This window comes from Perognathus longimembris, chromosome 7, assembly GCF_023159225.1.
Source record: "Perognathus longimembris pacificus isolate PPM17 chromosome 7, ASM2315922v1, whole genome shotgun sequence".
NCBI lineage: Eukaryota > Metazoa > Chordata > Mammalia > Rodentia > Heteromyidae > Perognathus > Perognathus longimembris.
Genome location: NC_063167.1, coordinates 67,750,021 through 67,769,333, shown reverse-complemented (window position 1 = coordinate 67,769,333; position 19,313 = coordinate 67,750,021). Strand labels below are relative to the sequence as shown.

Genomic DNA, 19,313 nt, shown 5'->3' with positions numbered 1-19,313 from the left:
AGGCCTGAAGATATGCAAAGTCTTCCATTGTGAATACCCACACAGTCAATTGACATTAACACAGATAGTTCCTCAGTAAATTTTTTTTTTGGGTACAATCGTTTGAACTCAGGCCTTGTATGTGCCTAGCAAATGCTCTACCACAAGCTATACCTCCAGTCCGTTTTGCTTTTAATTACTTTTCACAAAATGCCTCATGCTTAGGCCAAAGCCAGCCTGGATGGTGAGTCTCTTACATTTGCCTCCCAAGTAGCCTGGATTATCAGTGTGTACCACCATGCTTGGCTTGAGACGGAGTCTGGACCAAACTCAACATCAATCTTCTGGTCCCTACCTCCTAAGTAATTGAGAGAATAGGTGTACATCACCACTATGCTCAGCCCAGCCTCACATAACTCTGTGAAGCAAGTAAAACAATAAATTCTCTTAGATAAAGGGACTCGGTCTTTACCTTAACTGAATTCTCAGAATCTTTTTTTTCCTAATAACTTTTATAAACTAACTGGTGTTGATAAAACTCCAAAGACCAAAGCTCTCAACTTGCAAACTTGGCGAACTGGGTTTTTTTTCCTCAAGTATTTTTGGTGCTCTCAGAATACCCAGCCAGATTGTTATATTGCTTATTTGGACACACATTTTACTTAACACCTAGACATACAGTTCTTGGAGATATTAATAGAACCAACTACCAAAGCACCCAAAATGTTCCTAAAATAGTTTTACCTCAAGTAGAACCTGTAGTTTGGGACATTGAAACCTCTGGAAAGGCTGTTAAAGCCTAAGCTATTTCTGTTTCTTAAAAAATAGGATTCATGTACTCATAAACTGGCAAGTTGAATTGAGACCCATTTGTATAACTACTTAAAGAAAATAAAATAATAAATAAATCAAATTAACAATAAATAAAAATTTAAAAATATTCAAGATTTTTAAAAAGACCCTATTTCAAGAAGAACTACCTCATCTGAAAATTTAAGAAAGGCACCCTCAGATGCCTCAGTAATAAATAGTACAAGAAATGCACCCATGGCCTTAGGTATGAAACTACAGAATTAAATGACACAATAGACCAAATGGACATAATCTACCACAAATCCCAAAATATACATTTTTCTCCACAACACATGGAACTTTCTCCAAAATATCTTATACAGAGAGACCTGAAACAAGCTTTAACAAATACAGGAAAATTGAAATAACATTCTGAATTTTATAAGATCACAATGGAATAAAACTAAAAATAGCAAGAAAAACTACAGAAAATATTCAAGCCAGGTGTCAGTGGCTCATGCCTATAATCCTATTTATTCAGGAGGCTGTGATCTGAGGATCAAGATTTGAAGCTATCCCAAGCAGAAAAACTGAAGAGACTCTTGTCTCCAATTAATGAGCAAAAAGCCAGAGTGAAGATGTGGCTCAAGTAGTAGAGTGCTAGCCCTGAGTAAAAAAGGGAAAGTATGAGGCCATTAAGTTCAAGCCCTAGTACTAACACACACACACACACACACACACACACACACACACACACACAGAGAAAATATTCAAACATATGAAGACTAAATACTTTAGTGAATATGAGTGGGTCATCAAAGAAATAAGTGAGAAATTTAAAATTCTTAGATTCACTGCTAGGTGCCAGCAGCTCATACCAGTAATCCCAGCTACTCTGGAGACTGAGATCTGAGGATCCTGGTTCAAAACCATCTAGGGCAGGAAAGTCCATGAGACCCTTATCTCCAGTTAGGAAGAAACATCTGGAAGTGGAGATGTGGCTTGCTTGGTAGAGTACTAGCCTCGGGCAAAAAAGCAGAAGGACAATGCTGTTCCAGGTATTGTTTCTGACTAGCTAGTGACTGGAAATGCACTGGAAAGCTAGTGACACAGAAAAGGCAATGCTAAGAGGAAGACTTAATGCTACAAGTGTCTACTTTATTTATTTTTTTTTCTTGTGTTTTTTTTTCCTCAAATTTTTATTATCAAACTGATGTACAGAGAGGTTACAGTATCATACGTTGGGCATTGGATACATTTCTTGTACTGTTTGTTGCCTTGTCCCTCATGCCCCCCTCCCTCCCTCCCTTTCCCTCCCCCCCCCAGGTGTTCAGTTCACTTACACCAAACAGTTTTGCAAGTATTGCTTTTGTAGTTGTTTCTCTTTTTTTACCCTGTGTCTCTCAAATTTGGTATTCCCTTTGAATTTCCTACTTCCAATACCAGTAAACACGGTTTCCAATATACTCAGATAAGATTACAGAGATAGTGTAGGTACAACCCTAGGAAGGTGATACAAGAACATCATCAATAATAGAAACTACACATACACATAGGACGTTGAAAGTAGTTACAACTGTGATATATCACAAGTGTCTACTTTAAAATATCAGAGAGAGCTCAAATAGCAATGTACTTCAAGCCCAAAGGAAAACCAGAACAAGGCAATCTCAAAATTAGTAGATAGAAAAAATAATAAAGATGTAAGTGACTGATTAACCAAATGGTCAGTACAAATAAACTAATTGATTAACTAAATGGTTTTTACAAAAAATATCCAATATACATCTCAATCTCAAAAATATAGTGTAAAACATTCATATAACTTGCTAAAGATAGAATAGAGCTTCTTTTTCATACTCACTCTCAAACTGTGTACTGTGGCTTGTTAATAAATCTGCTTAAATCTCACATTTGATGACACTTGAAATCTTTTCTGCAGCCAAACCGAGGACTTTTCTTGCCTGATTATAGACCCCCCCCTCCTCAGGTCCCCTCCCCAAGATGTTTGGGACATCTACAGGGCCCACACCACAATGAGTTATCTTTTGTTATGTGAGTTTCCTCATGTCTTTCCAGTACATTGATTTACTTCTGTTGGAGTTGCTTTTAGTCACTTGCAAAATTAATATTTAAGTGACATAAACAGCAAGTACAATCTCTAAAACATAGTAGACACTTTTGGTATTCATTTGTATTATTTTTGTAATTGAAATCTACCATGACAATACTACTGTGAATTTCCTCTGGTCCAGTAACTGGGACCCAAACACACCAGCCTATTTATCATAGAATGATTGGATACAACTTAATTTCCATGGGTAATAAAAAAAACAAACAGCAGTCCATACTTGCAATAATTCTGGCAAGAAGCCAACATTCCCTGATGGACACCTATCACCACAAGACTAGTATATAGGAAGTGGAAAAAATATATACTATATAAAGAGAAAGAGGAGACAGTGTAAAGAGAGGATGTAGACTGGACTTTGAGGAATTGCTAGAATTCGAATGGGTAGTGAAGAATAGGGATATTTCAAGCAAGATGGTGACAGCTTAAGCAGAGGTGTGCTCAAGATGCCAGAACCAGGGAAGCTGCGAAGAGGGGCTCTTGGGCCTCTTGGGCCTCAGGCTGAAGCTGAAGTAGAAATTTAGTTCTCTGCTTACTCTAAAGAAGAAATGTTTTGGAAGGATAGTTTGGAACTCACTTTAGATACAATTCTAGAAGTGATCAACTTGCAAATAGCTCCACAAAAGAAGATGCTTGGTTCAACATTATTATCATCTATACACATCAACAACACGACGTGTATGCAGTATCTCCTGAATAGGATTAGAAACTATGGTCCACTGGAGAGTTCTTGGTAACCTTAGATGAAACATTTTGAAACAAATACATTCTTAAGATAAAATTATCTTGTAGTTGTAACTTGAAGTCATCTCAAAGAACAAGTATGAATAAGAAGTTCAGAAAGTGGCCCCTAAAAAGGGAAAACGTCCTCAGGCAGTTGTAGTTCAAACTCCACATCAATAATTCCATGAAGAAAAAGGAATTAAAAACAACTAATAACTTAGAAAGGATTTTACTGTTAACTTTCCAATAAGCATATGCTCTGGTACTGGGTACAAAATATCCACAGAATAAAATCTAACCTCAATAATCTGAAGATGCTTATCTACCATGGAAACTTGCCACCAAAGCTATTAAGCTGGTGAGCGCTTTCTGTGGTGATGGTGCCCAACACTCTGTTAGGAGTTAAGGTGTTGCTTTTGTCCATATTGGGTAGGGAAGGTGATAGGAAGTTCAAAAAACCGATTCAAAAGGAGACCTGTTGATTTATTGATTAGCTACATACACATCCTGGTTAAATGCTTTCCATTTGGAACCCAAATGTGATAACCAGCAATTCAAATAGTATAAAAAGAAAATCTTGGCTCAATTGGAGCAGTACCTACAGCAACCATGGCAAAGCTCATTCTCCTCACAGGTGAGTTCGTATTTGGTTATAGCCTTTCTCAGCCTCCAATACCATGAAGCCATGGCCACACTGAGCCTCCATGCATTTTCATTGTTCTTTCATCATTTCAAGCCTTGTTTCTTCATTCTGCTTCTTGTTCTTGTAACTTCATTAGCTCTGGTGATACCTGTGCCTTTGCTGATGCAATAAACATGGTTCTAAAAGAAAAGCTCACTTGTTTTCCCCTAATGCTTGTCTCGTTTTTTCATCTGTAGTTCATGCCTTACCATTCCTCCACTCATTTTTCTGGACCTCATACTTTGGTCAGCATTATATTTATGTACTCAGGTTCTGGAACTACCTGTTTCAGTAGGAACTGAGATAGGACTGTACAAGTTGTTTTTGCTCCAGTTTTCAGAATACTCATTTACTCTGTAGAATCCTGCTGAGTGCATTATATATCATAAAAATGTCACGCTTGAATAAGTCAGGTTCCGAGAAACAAAGTGTGTTTGTTTTCTTTCACATGTAGGTATTAGATCTAAATTATAAACATACAGAAGCATACACAGGGCCATATGCATATTTACACAAACATATTAACTGAAGTATGGTACATAAAAGGATTTCAGTGATGCATTTGAACAAATAATTTACAGCTTAACAAAATGAATGCCAGGAAGCTGAAACATGTTAGCTTGGTGGGGTAAGGTGATGGTAGGAAGGGGGCAGACAAATGGAAAGAGGGTGAATACAGTCATAATATCCAATGTATATATGTGAAAATGGAACCAGGTAAATTGAGGGGATGTTGAAGTTGGGAATAATGGGTGAGAATGATGAAAGAGGTAACATTGACCAAGATGTATTATGCTGATAATGTTGAATTGAAACCCCTTGTACAACTACTTAAAGTTAATAAAAAAGAAAGGGTGAATCATTTTTTTAAAAGTGGAAAAGAATAAAATCAAAATGTCATTCTTAGGAATTAAGTCATTCAAAGAGATTCAGTTGTTTAGAGTCAAGTCATAGCCACAACTTTTTGGTTACTACAAAGCTGTGATTTGCAATCCTTTTCAAGCAGCAGAAATTTTCCAGGTGAAATCTTAAGCTCAATTTGTAAAGCAAGGTATAAGTGGCTTGGTTAGCTGAGTGTGGTGGTGAAGGCCTGTAATCTCTGCATTCTGGAGGTTGAGGATGTGACTCTAGGGCCACTCTGGACCACACAGTGAGAAGTTAGCTCAAAAATAAAAATTCCTCCAGTAAACCAGGGAGAGGCATCTGGAGATTCCTAGTTCTCTCCTCCCACATGGGCTCTGCTTTAGGGGATTGTTTGTCTGTTGGAAGGCTGTGCTCATTCGAGCCTGGGAGGTGAGGCCTATACGGATGTATGGTCACCAAGGAGAGGGAATTTGGGCTAATTTCAGTCAGTACCCTTTTCATAGAGAGTAGGCTTCACATTCAGTAACACTTATTTCTTACATAGAAGGTGGAAGGAGAGAGCATCACGGCCATTTTTGCCTAATGAGTGGAAGAGTAGATCGGTGTATTCATTGAAAAGATTACCTTGTTGCCCAATTGCAAAGTTTCCCTTGGGCTGTAACAACTGGTGACAGATAGGATGGGAATGAAGTTCTCAAAAGTAGATCCTACAGGATACCGAGAATAGACTCAGAGTAAATGCTGTCTCTTTCTTTCCAGCTCTGGCCTTACAGTTGAATGCTCAATTGGGTAAGTCATTGGCTCCATTTTTTTTAGTCAAAAAATCATTATCAGTCATCAATTTCAAATTTCCCATGAATTATTCCCAAAGCAATTGCTTATTTAATATATTTCATTGAAAAATATATTCCCAGTATCACCTTATTTGGAAGAAAAAAAACAAACAGCTTGACCTCCTGAGAACCATGAACTGGTGGTACACTGTGGGCTACTATTGGGCATATTTACTTTCTGCTTTTAAAAAAGTAAGGAATTTTAATTATAAAGTGGTTTCATTTGATAGTTTCATACATGTATCTGATGTGCTTCGATCATATTCACTTCCTCTATTACTTTATATTTCCTTCAGAAGGCTTATGTCAGATTCATTTTGGATCAAAGTTAAAAATAACCAACTCTGGGGCTGGGAATATGGCCTAGTGGCAAGAGTGTTTGCCTCGAATACATGAAGCCCTGGGTTCAATTCCCCAGCACCACATATAGAGAAAATGGCCAGAAGTGGCTCTGTGGCTCAAGTGGCAGAGTGCTAGCCTTGAGCAAAAAGAAGCCAGGGACAGTGCTCAGGCCATGAGTACAAGGCCCAGGACTGGCAAAAAAAAAAAATAATAATAATAATAAAAATAACCAACTCTGATAGGAGACAGTGGCTCATGCCTATAATCCTAGCCAATCAAGAGGTTGAAATCTGAGGACTGGCATTTGAAGCCACAGTAGGAAAGCCCATGAGACTCTTAAGTCCAATTAACCAGCAAAAAGCTGGAAGTGAAGCTGTAGTTGAAGTGGTAGAGTGCTCGCCTTTATTGCCAGCTTAGGCAAAAAAGCGAAAGGATAGCACCTAGGCCCTGAGTTCAAGCTCTAGTATTGACATGTGTGTGCATCCCCCCATGCCCCCCCCCACCATAAACTCAATCTCCAGGTCTCTGAGGGTCAAAGCTGACAGCACTTTTTTTTTTTAATTGTCAAAGTGATGTACAGAGAGGTTACAGTTTCATACATTAGGCATTGGGTTGTTTTATTTTTGTTGTTGTTGTTGTTTTTTGCCCGTCCTGGGCCTTGGACTTAGGGCTTGAGCACTGTCCCTACCTTCTTCTGGCTCAAGGCTAGCACTCTGCCACTTGAGCCACAGTGCCACTTCTGACCATTTTCTATATATGTGGTGCTGGGGTATCGAACCCAGGGCTTCATGTATACGAGGCAAGCACTCTTGCCACTAGGCCATATTCCCAGCCCTGACAGCACGTTTTAATAACACCTAAATGAGCTACCATTCTTACTCCTCACCACGCTCAGGTTCTGCCTACCAGCTGATATGTTATTTCACCAACTGGGCCCAGTACCGGCCTGGCCTGGGGAGTTTCAAGCCTGACAACATCGATCCCTGCCTGTGCACTCACCTCATCTATGCCTTTGCTGGGATGCGGAACAATGAGATCACCACCATTGAGTGGAATGATGTGACTCTCTATCAAGCTTTCAATGGTCTGAAAAAGAAGTAAGAAAAGGGGAGAAGTGGGTATTTGATTTTCCAAACATCGATACTTCTTTAAATGTTGTTCAGAATCAATGGGTTTGGAGTAAAGAAAAAGATCATTTCTTGCATTTTCTTTCTTTTTTTAAAAATTGAGTCAGGGAGGGCTGGGGATATGGCCTAGTGGCAAGAGTGCTTGCCTCGTATACATGAGGCCCTGGGTTCGATTCCCCAGCACCACATATACAGAAAATGGCCAGAAGTGGCTCTGTGGCTCAAGTGGCAGAGTGCTCGCCTTGAGCAAGAAGAAGCCAGGGACAGTGCTCAGGCCCTGAGTCCAAGCCCCAGGACTGGCCAAAAAAAAAAAAAAAATTGAGTCAGGGTCTCAAAAGGCATACATTATTTTATATACAACACCATGCTTTGAAATAGTATGCATTATGGATTTATTCAGTTGAGCTAATTAACATACATGTTACATACTTATTTTATGGTGAGAACACTCAACATAGCAGTTTAAAAAATACTTGTCATTGCTATCAATTATAGGCACCATGTTGCACAATAATGATCTCTTAAACTTATTCTTCCTGTTTCACTGACTTTTTATATCCTTTGTCTAACCCTGCTCAAAACACTCTACAACTTGAGACATCCCTCTAGTCTCATGAACTGTGGGCCTTGGACTCAGGGCCTGAGCACTGTCCCTGGCTTCTTCCCGCTCAAGGCTAGCACTCTGCCACTTGACCCACAGCGCCGCTTCTGGCCGTTTTCTGTATATGTGGTGCTGGGGAATCAAACCTAGGGCCTCGTGTATCCGAGGCAGGCACTCTTGCCACTAGGCTATATCCCCAGCCCATATTATTTTTATCCATTTATCCATTGATGGATGACACTTGGGTTGACTTCACATCTTGGCTATTGTGAAAAGTTCTGCAATGATCACAGAAGTGCTGCTATCTCTTCGAGATACTTACTTCACATCTTTTGTATATAAACTTATAAGGGGGATTCCTGGAACAAATGGGAATTCTATTTTTAATCTTTAAGGAAACTCCATTCTATTTTCCACAATGGTTGTATTAATTTACATTTCCAATAGTGTACAAATGTGCTTTGTATTCAAATCCTTGACCACACTAGACATCTTATAATCTCTTTGATAATAGCCATTCTGGCTGGAGATGATATCTGAATGTGGTTTAAATTTGCATTTAATATCTTTTTACACAGCTGTTGGCTTTTGTCTTCTTTTGAAAATTATCTATTCAGATTTTTCATTTTAATCATATTATTTGTTTCCTGCTGTTGAGTTGTTTACATTCCTCTGTATTCTGAACATAAGCTTCATTATATATTAGCTTCAAATATATGGCTTGTAAATATTTTCTCTTATTCTGTATGTTATCTCTCTTGTTTCCGCTGTTATGCAGAACCCTTAGTTGGATATAATTTCATTTACCTATTTTTGCTTTTGTTTCCTGTCCTTTTGGGGGGGTCACATAAAAAAATCATTACCCAGCCATTGTCATAGAGTTTTCCCCATATTTTCTTCTAGTAGTTTTATAGTTTGAAGTTTTATGTTTAGATCTTTAATTTACTTTGAGATGATTTCTGTACATGGTGTGAGACAGGGGTCCAAATTCTTCTGCTTGTAATTATGACTCTGTATTTTTAGTAGACTTTCTTTAGGTAGGAAGGATATAGACAATGATTATAATACCTGCTGTTGTTAGTATTCAAAACATATTGGTTCCAGGGCTTGGAATGGGGCTAGTGGTAGAGTACATGCCTAGGATGCACTGGGTTTTATTCCTCAGTACCACATAAAGAGAAAAGGCCAGAAATAGGGCTGTAGGCCAAGTGGTAGAGCTCTAGCTGTGAGCACAGACAAGCTCTGGGACAGAGCCCAGGCCCTAAGTTCAAGCATCAGGACCAGCAAAAAAAAAAGGGTTAGGATCTGAGAATCAAGGTTGAAAGTCAACCCTGACACGAAAACCTGTGAGACTCTTCAACAAACTACTCAGAGAAAGCCAGAAATGGAGGTATGGCTCAAGTTAAAGAGCGGTAGCTTTGAGCAAAAGAAGCTTAGGCATAGTGCCCAAGCCCTGAGTTCAAGCTCCAGAACCAGCATACACATATACACACACACGCACGCACGCACGCACGCACGCACGCACGCACGCACGCGCTCGACTAGTATCTTAAAACACATTCATTTGGTTTAGTAATCTAGGATGAAGCAGACTACAAGTGTTACAGCACACCAGTAGCCTTATCATGAATTGAAGTTATGATCACCAATAAGAAATGAACTACTACAGAATAATGTTTCTTTCAGTATGACTCATTTATTTCTTAAATCAAAATCACATTAAAAACTTGATAAAAATGTCAATCTCTATGTCAGTAAAAATCAACTAGAGTCTGAGGAGGAGACAATAAACCTAGAATTTTAGTGTTGTGCTCCTATAACCCTCTCACATAATTCTTATGTAGATGGATGTGGGAGAACCATTGTTTCAGAGAATGTGCCTAATTCCATGCCAGTTAATTTATATTAATCATCACAGAGACTGAAAAGTAATTGTGCTAAAGAAACATCTGTAGTTTTATCTGAGGGAATAGAATAAGTATGCCTTTTATATAATTTTACTCATATCAATTAATTGTACAGGGAGTTTTGACATGTCCACCTATACATACAGTTTACCTTGATGGGCCCTCTCTGTCACTATCTCTCTTCCCCTTTCTCTCTTCCAAAACCAATCTCAACAAGCTTCATTTTTCCATTTTCACAATGTACATAATGTATTTTGACTGAAAATTATACTTATATAGTATATGTATAAAATATTGACTGTATATTCTTTTTGTTTTATTTTTTATTTTTTGCCAGTCCTGGGGCTTGGACTCAGCCTAATCACTGTCCCTGGCTTCCTTTTTTCTCAAGGCTAGCACTCTACCACTTGAGCCACAATGCCACATCTGGCTTTTTCTGTTTATGTGGTACTGAGGAATCGAACCCAGGGCTTCATGCATGCCAGGCAAGCACTCTACCTCTAAGCCTCATTCCCAGCACTTGTATATTCTTTAAAAAAAAAAAACTATAATTTTTTAATTTAGATCTTCCAAAGAGACCTTGGGCATATTTATGGCAACAACACAAGGAATTTTTGTAAAAACATTTAGCAAAAAGATTGCAAACTAGGAGGCAATAAAGCTACAAGTACAGCCATGTTCATTGTAGCACTATTCACCATAGCAAGTATGGAATAAGCCCAAATGTCCGTCCATGGATGAAAAAAATGTGGTATATATACACAATGGAATTTTACTTTGCATCATTTGCAAAGAAATGAAGGACTTGGCAAAAATATGTTATATGAAGTAAGTCATGCCAAAAGAGACAAAAGAGACATGTTTTCTTTCATATGTGGAAATTAGAATTAGTTTATAAATATATAAGTAAATACTTTGGGTTGTATGCAAGTGTATTATGAATTCACTGAAATATGGCAGATTCGGGGGAGAACTCTAACAGTGTAATTCCTCAGAAAGGCTTAGTCAAAGTTCAACAAAATAAACACCAGGAAATAGGTACTTGAAAGGAATGGGATGGGATCAAGAGAAAGAGAGTAGATGAATGAAGAGAAAAGGGAGAATACAGTAAAAGAATCTGATGTATATCCTACAAAATTAAGAAAAATGAGGGAAGGGGTGGATTGTTGAAAGGGGTGACATTGATCAAGATGCATTGTCATTGTATTCCTAAAGAGCTTTGTTGTTGAAAGGCAACTCCTTTGTAGAACCACTTAAATAATAATAGTAACTATACAAACATACACACACACACATATATATATATAATATGAATTTTTGTAAAGAAAGTTTTCTGAAGAAAATCATTCCACAGTATACAATATCACACTAAGGAAACAATGAATAATGTGATCAGGACCTTTGGACAAAATTGATTTTTAAATTTCTCTTTTTCTCATCTTTTACTTTAAAGGAATAGCCAGCTGAAAACTCTACTGGCCATTGGAGGCTGGAACTTTGGAACTGCCCCGTAAGTCCTCTTTACAGAAATTGTTATGTGCTTTGAAAGCAAGTTAGCTCAAACTAACCTGTATACTTTTAGAGTCACTAACTTAAGATAGAAGATTTAAAGATGTATGTTAAATGAGTATACTGATTCAGTAAATTATTACACCAAAACCTCCATATTGAACAGAACATACTTTATGTTTAAATTTCAGCACATATTCTGGGATTCCATCCCAGAAATTTATATGCTTCCAAAACAATAAAATACATTAAAGAGGACAAGCCCCAGGGAAGGTCTTATGTAGCTTCACTTCTTGTCTTCTGGGAGAAGTCATGTATATAAACAAAAAAACTCTTTTAGAGACGTGATCTTGGGGGACTATTTGAAGAAAGAACACAAATGATGTGAAGTAGCAAGGAATTCAAAGCAAGAGCACTCTGGGGGAAAGATTGGGTAAATAACAAAATAATGGTGTAGCTAGTAAGAAGACTGAGTGCAAAGGAGAGCCAGGATAAAAACCAAAAACATCTGTGGTAAGAGTGCTAAAGAAAGGCTCTGAGACAGCAAAGTACAGTGTTTTATACTCCAGTGTTTGGGGACCACTAAGGCCTTACACCTGCCATCTTTGAGTCTCTCTCAGTTTCACCACTATGGTTTCCACTGGGGAGAACCGCCAGACTTTCATTGCCTCTGTCATCAAGTTCCTGCGCCAGTATGGCTTTGATGGGCTAGATTTGGACTGGGAGTACCCTGGCTCTCGTGGGAGTCCTCCTCAAGACAAGCATCTCTTCACTGTCCTGGTTCAGGTGAGTAAGGGAGTAAAATTTAGCATCTCAACAAGATCCAAAGGCTATTCTTCTAAAGGAGAATTTGGAACTATAGAATCTTGGCATTGTAAAATTATTGGATGTCATATGGTCATCCAGTAAGCATTTAAAAGCAATATGTGATCGGGGGCTGGTGGCTTACTCCTATAACACTAGCTACGCAGGAGGCTGAGATCTAAAGATCAAGGCTTAAAGCCAGCCTAGACAGACAAAAATCCAAGAGATTCTTATTTCTAGTTAACCAGCAAAATGCGAGGAGTGGAAGTATAGCTCAAGTGGTAGAACACCAGCTTTGAGCAAAAAAAGCTAAGTAAGAGTGTAAGGCCCTGAATTCAAGCCCTAGTACTGGTGCACACAGACACAGACACAGACACACACACGCAAAAAAAAAAAAAAAACAAGATGTGCACCATGTGTCAAGACATTACTCTATACCTTACTCACAAACTGTAGTTCAAGCCAGGTACTGGTAGCTCATTCCTGTAATCCTAACTGCTCAGGAGGAAAAATAAATACCTTTCATTCATTTCATCTTCACATTTACTGTATGGTATTGGTACCATACATTTTACAATATTTATTTTATAGATAGTAATTTCAGTATATAAAGGTAAGTAACTTGCTTCAAACCACACAGCTGTTGTCTTCACTACTTGTGGTACTAGTTTCTAAGTTCATTGCTTCTAGACACCATACTGATACTGAGAGTACAAACACAATGTGTACCAGATATTGTGTTAGATGTCAGGCTAAAGACCAAGATAATATATAAACCTTGACATTAAGGAACACACACTGTGAGGTAGAAGACTGAAACATAACCAACAATCGCAGTACATTTTGGTGAGTGCTATGATACAGGTATATGAAATGTTAAAGGAACAAAAAAAATGGGGGCTCTGAGAAAGGGTCAGAAAGCATTTTGGAACCACATGTCAGTGGCTCATACCTAGCTACTCAGGAGGCTGAGTAGTTTGAAACCAGCCTGGGCAAAAAAGTCTGTGAGACTGTTTTGTTTTTCTTGTGATTGTTTTTGTTATTGTTGTTAATTTTTCAGTTGTGGAGTTTGAACTCAGGGCTCAGGCTCTGTTCCTGAGCTCTTTTGCTCAAGGCTAGCACTCTACCACTTTGAGCCACAGTGCCACTTCCGATTTTCTGGTTGTTAATTAGAGATAAGAGTCTCACAGACTTGTCCTACCTGGGCTGGCTTTGAATTGTGCTCCTCAAATCTCAACCATTACAAGCACGAGCCACCATCACCCGAGACTCTTATATCTAATTAATGACCAAGAAACCAGAAATAGAGCTATGGCTCATGTGGTAGAGTGCTAGCCTTGAGGGAAAAAGCTCAGAGACAGCTCCCAGGTCCTGAGTTCAAGCCTCAGGACTGACAAACACACACACACACACACACACACACACACACACACACACACACGTATTTTATATATAAACCAAGGCTTTATCTCAGTCTTGAGAAAACCTGGTGTTAACTATTTGAGGAGAATGACACAAATGGAAAACATATACACAGACAGACAGACAGACAGACAGGCAGACAGACAGACATGTGTGAACAATGTGTGAACAAGTGTAAGTGCTAGCCTGAGAGGTACATAGATAACAAGAATCAGGACATACATATAAGAACTTTTATATTAGGTTAAAGAATCTGGGATTTACCCTCAAGACCATGGAACTTTAAAGGATATTTACATAGTGGAGAATTATGACAAAGATTGTGTTTGGAAAGATTTCTCTGGCTTTAACCATGAGAATAAATTAAAAGATAAGGATAAAGAGCTAGTTGAGGAGTAAACAAGAGATGATCAAGGACCCAGCAATAGTTCTAATAGTAAGGGGGAAAGGAGACATACACAGGGATATAAGGAAAGGAGACATACACAGGGATATAAGGAAAGTAAAAGTCAACAGATCTGGGGATTGATTTGAAGTAGAAAAGAGGGTTTCTCAGTGTTCTGACTTTGAGGGCTGGTTTGATTGTGGTGCTATTCATAAAGACAATAAATATAGGAAGAAGAGTAGGTTTGGAGAAATAATAAAGGCTGATTAATTTCGCTTTGATCATGATGAGTAGCATTGGATGAATAACAAAGTGTTCATGATAATGAATTTGACTGGATATACTGGGCTGAGGTCATCAGCAAGGGTAGAAGATCACCAAGGAAAAATGAATGGAATGCTAAATGTCAAAGACTAAGTATGGGTTTCAGATTTCCTCTCCCAAGGATTCTTTTCTCCAGCACTCCATATCCCAGATCACCAGCAGGCCTCTGGATAGTTTCCACAGTAAGTACATCACTAGAAGAAAATTGAACAGGCCTCTCAGAAAGAGCAACAACTCCATAAATCATACTTTCCAGCCATTGGTTCTAGTTCTGCCACTGAAGCAGTAGAGTAAGACTATACTGGAAGAATTCTTTTTCCAGTTAAATGCCCCAATTCCTTCGACCAATACCCCATGACAATCTTCAGAGACATGTCCCTGGAACACACTCTGGCTCAAACAATCCAGTGATAAGAACTAACACCAAATAAGATTTGAGTCACACAAAACACAGGTGAACTGACCTCTGGCAATGAATAAGAACCTGTCACCTATTACCACTGTCCTCATTAGTCAGCATTTCACTTGGTGGGATGTGAGTCCAATAAAGTAGTTCTTCCACTAAACAAATGGAAACATTTTTTGTACACCACTAAAAGCTAAATGCAAGAGACTGTACCAAGTGGGGCTTCTGGGTTGTTATGAGGCAACTGGCGCTCTGACTTGTCTTTGGAGTCCTGGGTTCTGCTTGTGACCTGGCCCCACTAACTTTCTGTGTGATTCTGATAGAATTTTCTAGTCCGTGTGTGTGTGTGTATTCAATAGCCATTAGCCATAAAGTGTTTTGGTTTTTGTTGTTGTTGTTGTTGTTGTTTTGCCAGTCCTTGGGCTTGGACTCAGGGCCTGAGCAATGTCCCTGGCTTCCTTTTTAAGTTCAAGGCTAGCTAGTGCTCTACCACTTGAGCCCCATACCACTTCTGGCTTTTTCTGTTTATGTGGTGCTAAGAAATCAAACCCAGGGCATCATGCATGCCAGGCAAGCACTCTACCTCTAAACTACATTCCTAGCCCAGCTATAAAGTTGTTTTTTTGTTTTGTTTTTTGCCAGTCCTGGGCCTTGGGCTCAGGGCCTGAGCACTGTCCATGGCTTCTCTTTTGCTAAAGGCTAGCATTCTGCCACTTGAGCCACAGCACCACTTCTGGCCATTTTCTCTATATATGGTGCTGGGGAATCGAACCCAGGGCTTCATATATAGGAAGCAAGCACTCTTGCCACTGGGCCATATCCCAGCCCAAAGCAATAGGGGCTCTTTTGTTTTGTTTTGTTTTTCATCAGTCCTGGGGCTTGAACTCAGGGCCTGAGTACTGTCCTTGGCTTCTTTTTGCTCAAGGCTAGAACTCTACCACTTGCCACAGCGCCACTTCTGGCTTTTTCTATATATGTGGTGCTGGGGAATCGAACCTAGGGCTTCATGTATGCAAGGCAAGCACTCTTGCCACTAGGCCATATTCCCAGCTCCTAAAGTTTTTAATATCATGTATCCTATTAATTTTATTGGGATGTTGAAAAGGAAAAATATTATGCATGTATATGTATGAAATTTAAGGAGCTGAAATCAGCCTTGAATATGCCCTACTTTGCCTTTCTGCAGGAAATTCGTGAAGCTTTTGAGCAGGAGGCCAAGCAGACTGACAAACCCAGGTTGCTGATCACTGCCGCAGTAGCTGCTGGCATCTCCACAATCGAGTCTGGCTATGAGATCCCTCAGCTCTCCCAGTGAGTGATATGCCTCATCCTCAAACTCGCATCTGTATCATTAGGCAGAGTATATTTGTCGGGGGGGGGGTCTTGCTACTCAGAGGCCTTGCTTGGGAGGTCTGGAAGTGGTATCATTTGCCTGCAGAGGTGGGGAAAACTATGATCAGCAGTGCTTTAAGCCATTTACCCCACTTCAGGTACCTGGACTTCATCCATGTCATGACCTATGACTTCCATGGCTCCTGGGAGAGCTACACTGGAGAGAACAGCCCCCTCTACAAATACCCAACGGACACAGGCAGCAATGCCTACCTGAATGTGGTAAGGCACTCCCCAGAGGCAAATACAGATTAGATGTGATGTACATCTTGTAGAGATCAGGCACAAAAGAAACTTAAGTTCTACAAATGTCTCACTTAGACAATGGTCCTTCTAAGTCTTTGGTTGTATTTCATCAAAATATTTTGAAACAAAATACTAATCTGCCTGTCACTAACATCATCTAATTTTGCATGTTAGAAAAGAAACAAACATAGCTATGTAATGGACCCTCAGCTATTTGGAGCTTGAAGCTAACCCACTATCATTGCAGGATTATGCCATGAACTACTGGAAGGATAACGGGGCCCCAGCTGAGAAGCTCATTGTTGGATTCCCAACCTATGGACACACTTTCACCTTGAGCAACCCTTCCAACACTGGAATTGGTGCCCCTGCCTCTGGCGCTGGCCCTGCTGGGCCCTATACCAGGGAGTCTGGGTTCTGGGCCTACTATGAGGTAAGTAGATTGGGTTGTACAGTGCTCTGTGACTTTCACCCATTGTGGTAGGGCTTTTGGCTAGAATCTACTGAAATCACAAATGCTCATTCTGTGTATTACCTACCTGCTCTAAACCAGTATTGCTCCAAATGCTCAAAGCCTTCTGATAACATACTGACATACTTAGTCCAAATGAAGAACCCTTAATAACACCTACATCCCTTCAAGCCACAGACCACGTCCTTAAGGTCATTTATATCAGCACACAAAAGAGTAAGATAAATACATTTCTCATGTTACCATGGGTTCCCTTAATCAAACACTATGAACAAAATATAAACACTCAAAAAAAACCAAAACCTTACTTTTCCCCCACAAATAAAAACAACTACAGCTTTTTCTAATTACAAGAAAATTGACTAAACCTTAACTAGAAACATGAAAGGAAAAAGAATTATTACAGATGAGAATCTGTGTTTTCTTTGGTGGGAGTAATAATTACAGGATTTTGAATATTTTGACTTTTTAAAAAGTTTTTAAATTTAAAAATGTGGTACTAGTACTTGGGTTTCACTCTTGCTTAGCTTTCTACACTCACAACTGGCTTTCTACTCTGAGCCACATCTCAGTCCCCTGATATATATATAATTTATTTTATTTATTTATTTATTTTAAGATTTGTACCTTCCTGAAAAATGGAGCCACAGAGGCATGGGATGAGCCTCAGGATGTGCCGTATGCCTATCAGGGGAAGGAGTGGGTTGGCTACGACAATGTCAAGAGCTTCAACATCAAGGCAAGATCAGTCCCTTGGAACTGCCAAAATCCCAGCCTGGAGCTTCAGGAAATTAAATGACTCCTGTTGTCCTCTCTTAAACAGACCCAGTGGCTTAGGCAGAACAACTTTGGAGGCGCCATGGTGTGGGCCATTGATTTGGACGATTTCACTGGCACTTTCTGTAACCAGGGCAAGTTCCCCCTGATTTCTACTCTGAAGAATGCCCTTGGCCTGCAGAGTGAAAGTAAGTGACATCAAGGGAGGCCTGAATGTACAACTTGTCCCTTCCCCAACTCACAAAGACAAACCCAGAATCTGCTTGGTTTAAGAAAATGCATTCACTTTTATCCCACTACTTTTTTCTCAAATGAGATACAGGTACTATTGTGTTTGTATCTCCCAAACTCCTGCCAACTTCCAAACCAGAATTGTATGCTCTTGTGGGAAACTAGGTCCACTTGGTGGGTTTTCTCTGGGCTTACTAAGTCTTCAGGCATATAAGAGAATGTAGAAATTATGGTGGCTTTCATATAGAAATCAACTTGTTTATGAGCCTCTTTCCATCCACCCTTACTGAGGCTCTCATGTCCAATCTGTCATTCCAGGAACATAGCAACTTCCTAAATTGTCTGCATATTTTCTCATTGTATATTTATTCCCTACTTATAGCCAGAGAGTGCCAAAGTGTTTCGTACACATTGTGTGCTCAGCAAGGACTCTGAATGACTTACACATCATCAGGAAAAAAGACCTTTTATTGAAAGGGAATCTAGCTTAATTCCTGAGTTATAGCATTATCTTCTGATAGCTTCAAGTATTGGGATTCCAGGGTTAACTGTACCCCACCTACAGACCTCCACACCTATAGTTCTCATCAACTCTACAGAAGCCTAAAGCCTCACCCAGACCTCCTCTAGCCTAGCCTTAACCTTACCCTTATCCCCAGCCCTAAAACTAACACTAACCCAATCCTAGCCCAAGCCATAAACCCATGCCCAGCTCTAACCTTAGCCTTTGTGTGCTATGTGTCTGCTCTTTGTGGTACATATTTCAGGTTGCACAGCTCAGCCCAGTGAGCCCGTAACGGACCCTCCCAGCAGCGGCAGTGGCAGTGGAAGTGGCAGTGGCAGTGGCAGTGGGAGTGGGGGCTCTGGAGGCAGCTCTGGGGGCAGTGGATTCTGTGCAGACAAAGCCAATGGCCTCTACCCAGTGGCAGATAACAAAAATGCCTTCTGGAACTGCGTAAATGGAATTTCATACCAGCAGAACTGCCAGCCTGGGCTTGTCTTTGACACCAGCTGCAGTTGCTGCAACTGGCCATGAACTTGACCAGTGTCTCCACTGCCCAGAGTCCTGAACAGCCTCCTTTGCTTCTTGCAAAGGAAATCTTGCTCCTCCTTAAAGTTCTGCAATAAAATCAGCAGTCTAAGCATGAATGTATGTGATTTGCAGTGACTGGGGTCAAAATTTCTCCTGGATAAGAAAATGCTAGCTATAGCTGGGGAAGGAAGAGCATGTGTGAAGAATTGGTGGGACTGACCAGCCAGACTTCTGCCTGCTCATGTTCATCTGTATGGCAACTGGAAGCTGTGAGAAGGAAATGTTTACTATTTAGGGCAGGAGTGTGTTGAGGACACGAGAAGGATAGATC

General features: G+C 39.8%; 1 protein-coding gene across 1 annotated transcript; it reads left to right on the top strand.

Annotated features, from left to right (window-relative positions):
* The first annotated feature begins 4,234 nt into the window (after positions 1-4,234).
* Positions 4,235-18,985, top strand: Chia (chitinase acidic). Its single transcript, XM_048349961.1, has 11 exons — positions 4,235-4,259; positions 5,931-5,960; positions 7,242-7,443; positions 11,435-11,491; positions 12,111-12,276; positions 16,018-16,142; positions 16,322-16,445; positions 16,717-16,902; positions 17,561-17,680; positions 17,765-17,906; positions 18,717-18,985. Exons 1-11 carry the CDS (start codon positions 4,235-4,237, stop codon positions 18,983-18,985), a joined length of 1,446 nt encoding a protein of 481 aa, XP_048205918.1.
* Positions 18,986-19,313: the final 328 nt, after the last annotated feature.

Coding starts and splice junctions, on each gene's coding strand:
- Chia (XM_048349961.1), top strand. CDS start 4,235: ATGGCAAAGCTCATTCTCCTCACAG. Junction 7,444..11,434: donor TTCAATGGTCTGAAAAAGAA/GTAAGAAAAGGG, acceptor TTTACTTTAAAG/GAATAGCCAGCTGAAAACTC. Junction 16,446..16,716: donor GCAATGCCTACCTGAATGTG/GTAAGGCACTCC, acceptor CTATCATTGCAG/GATTATGCCATGAACTACTG.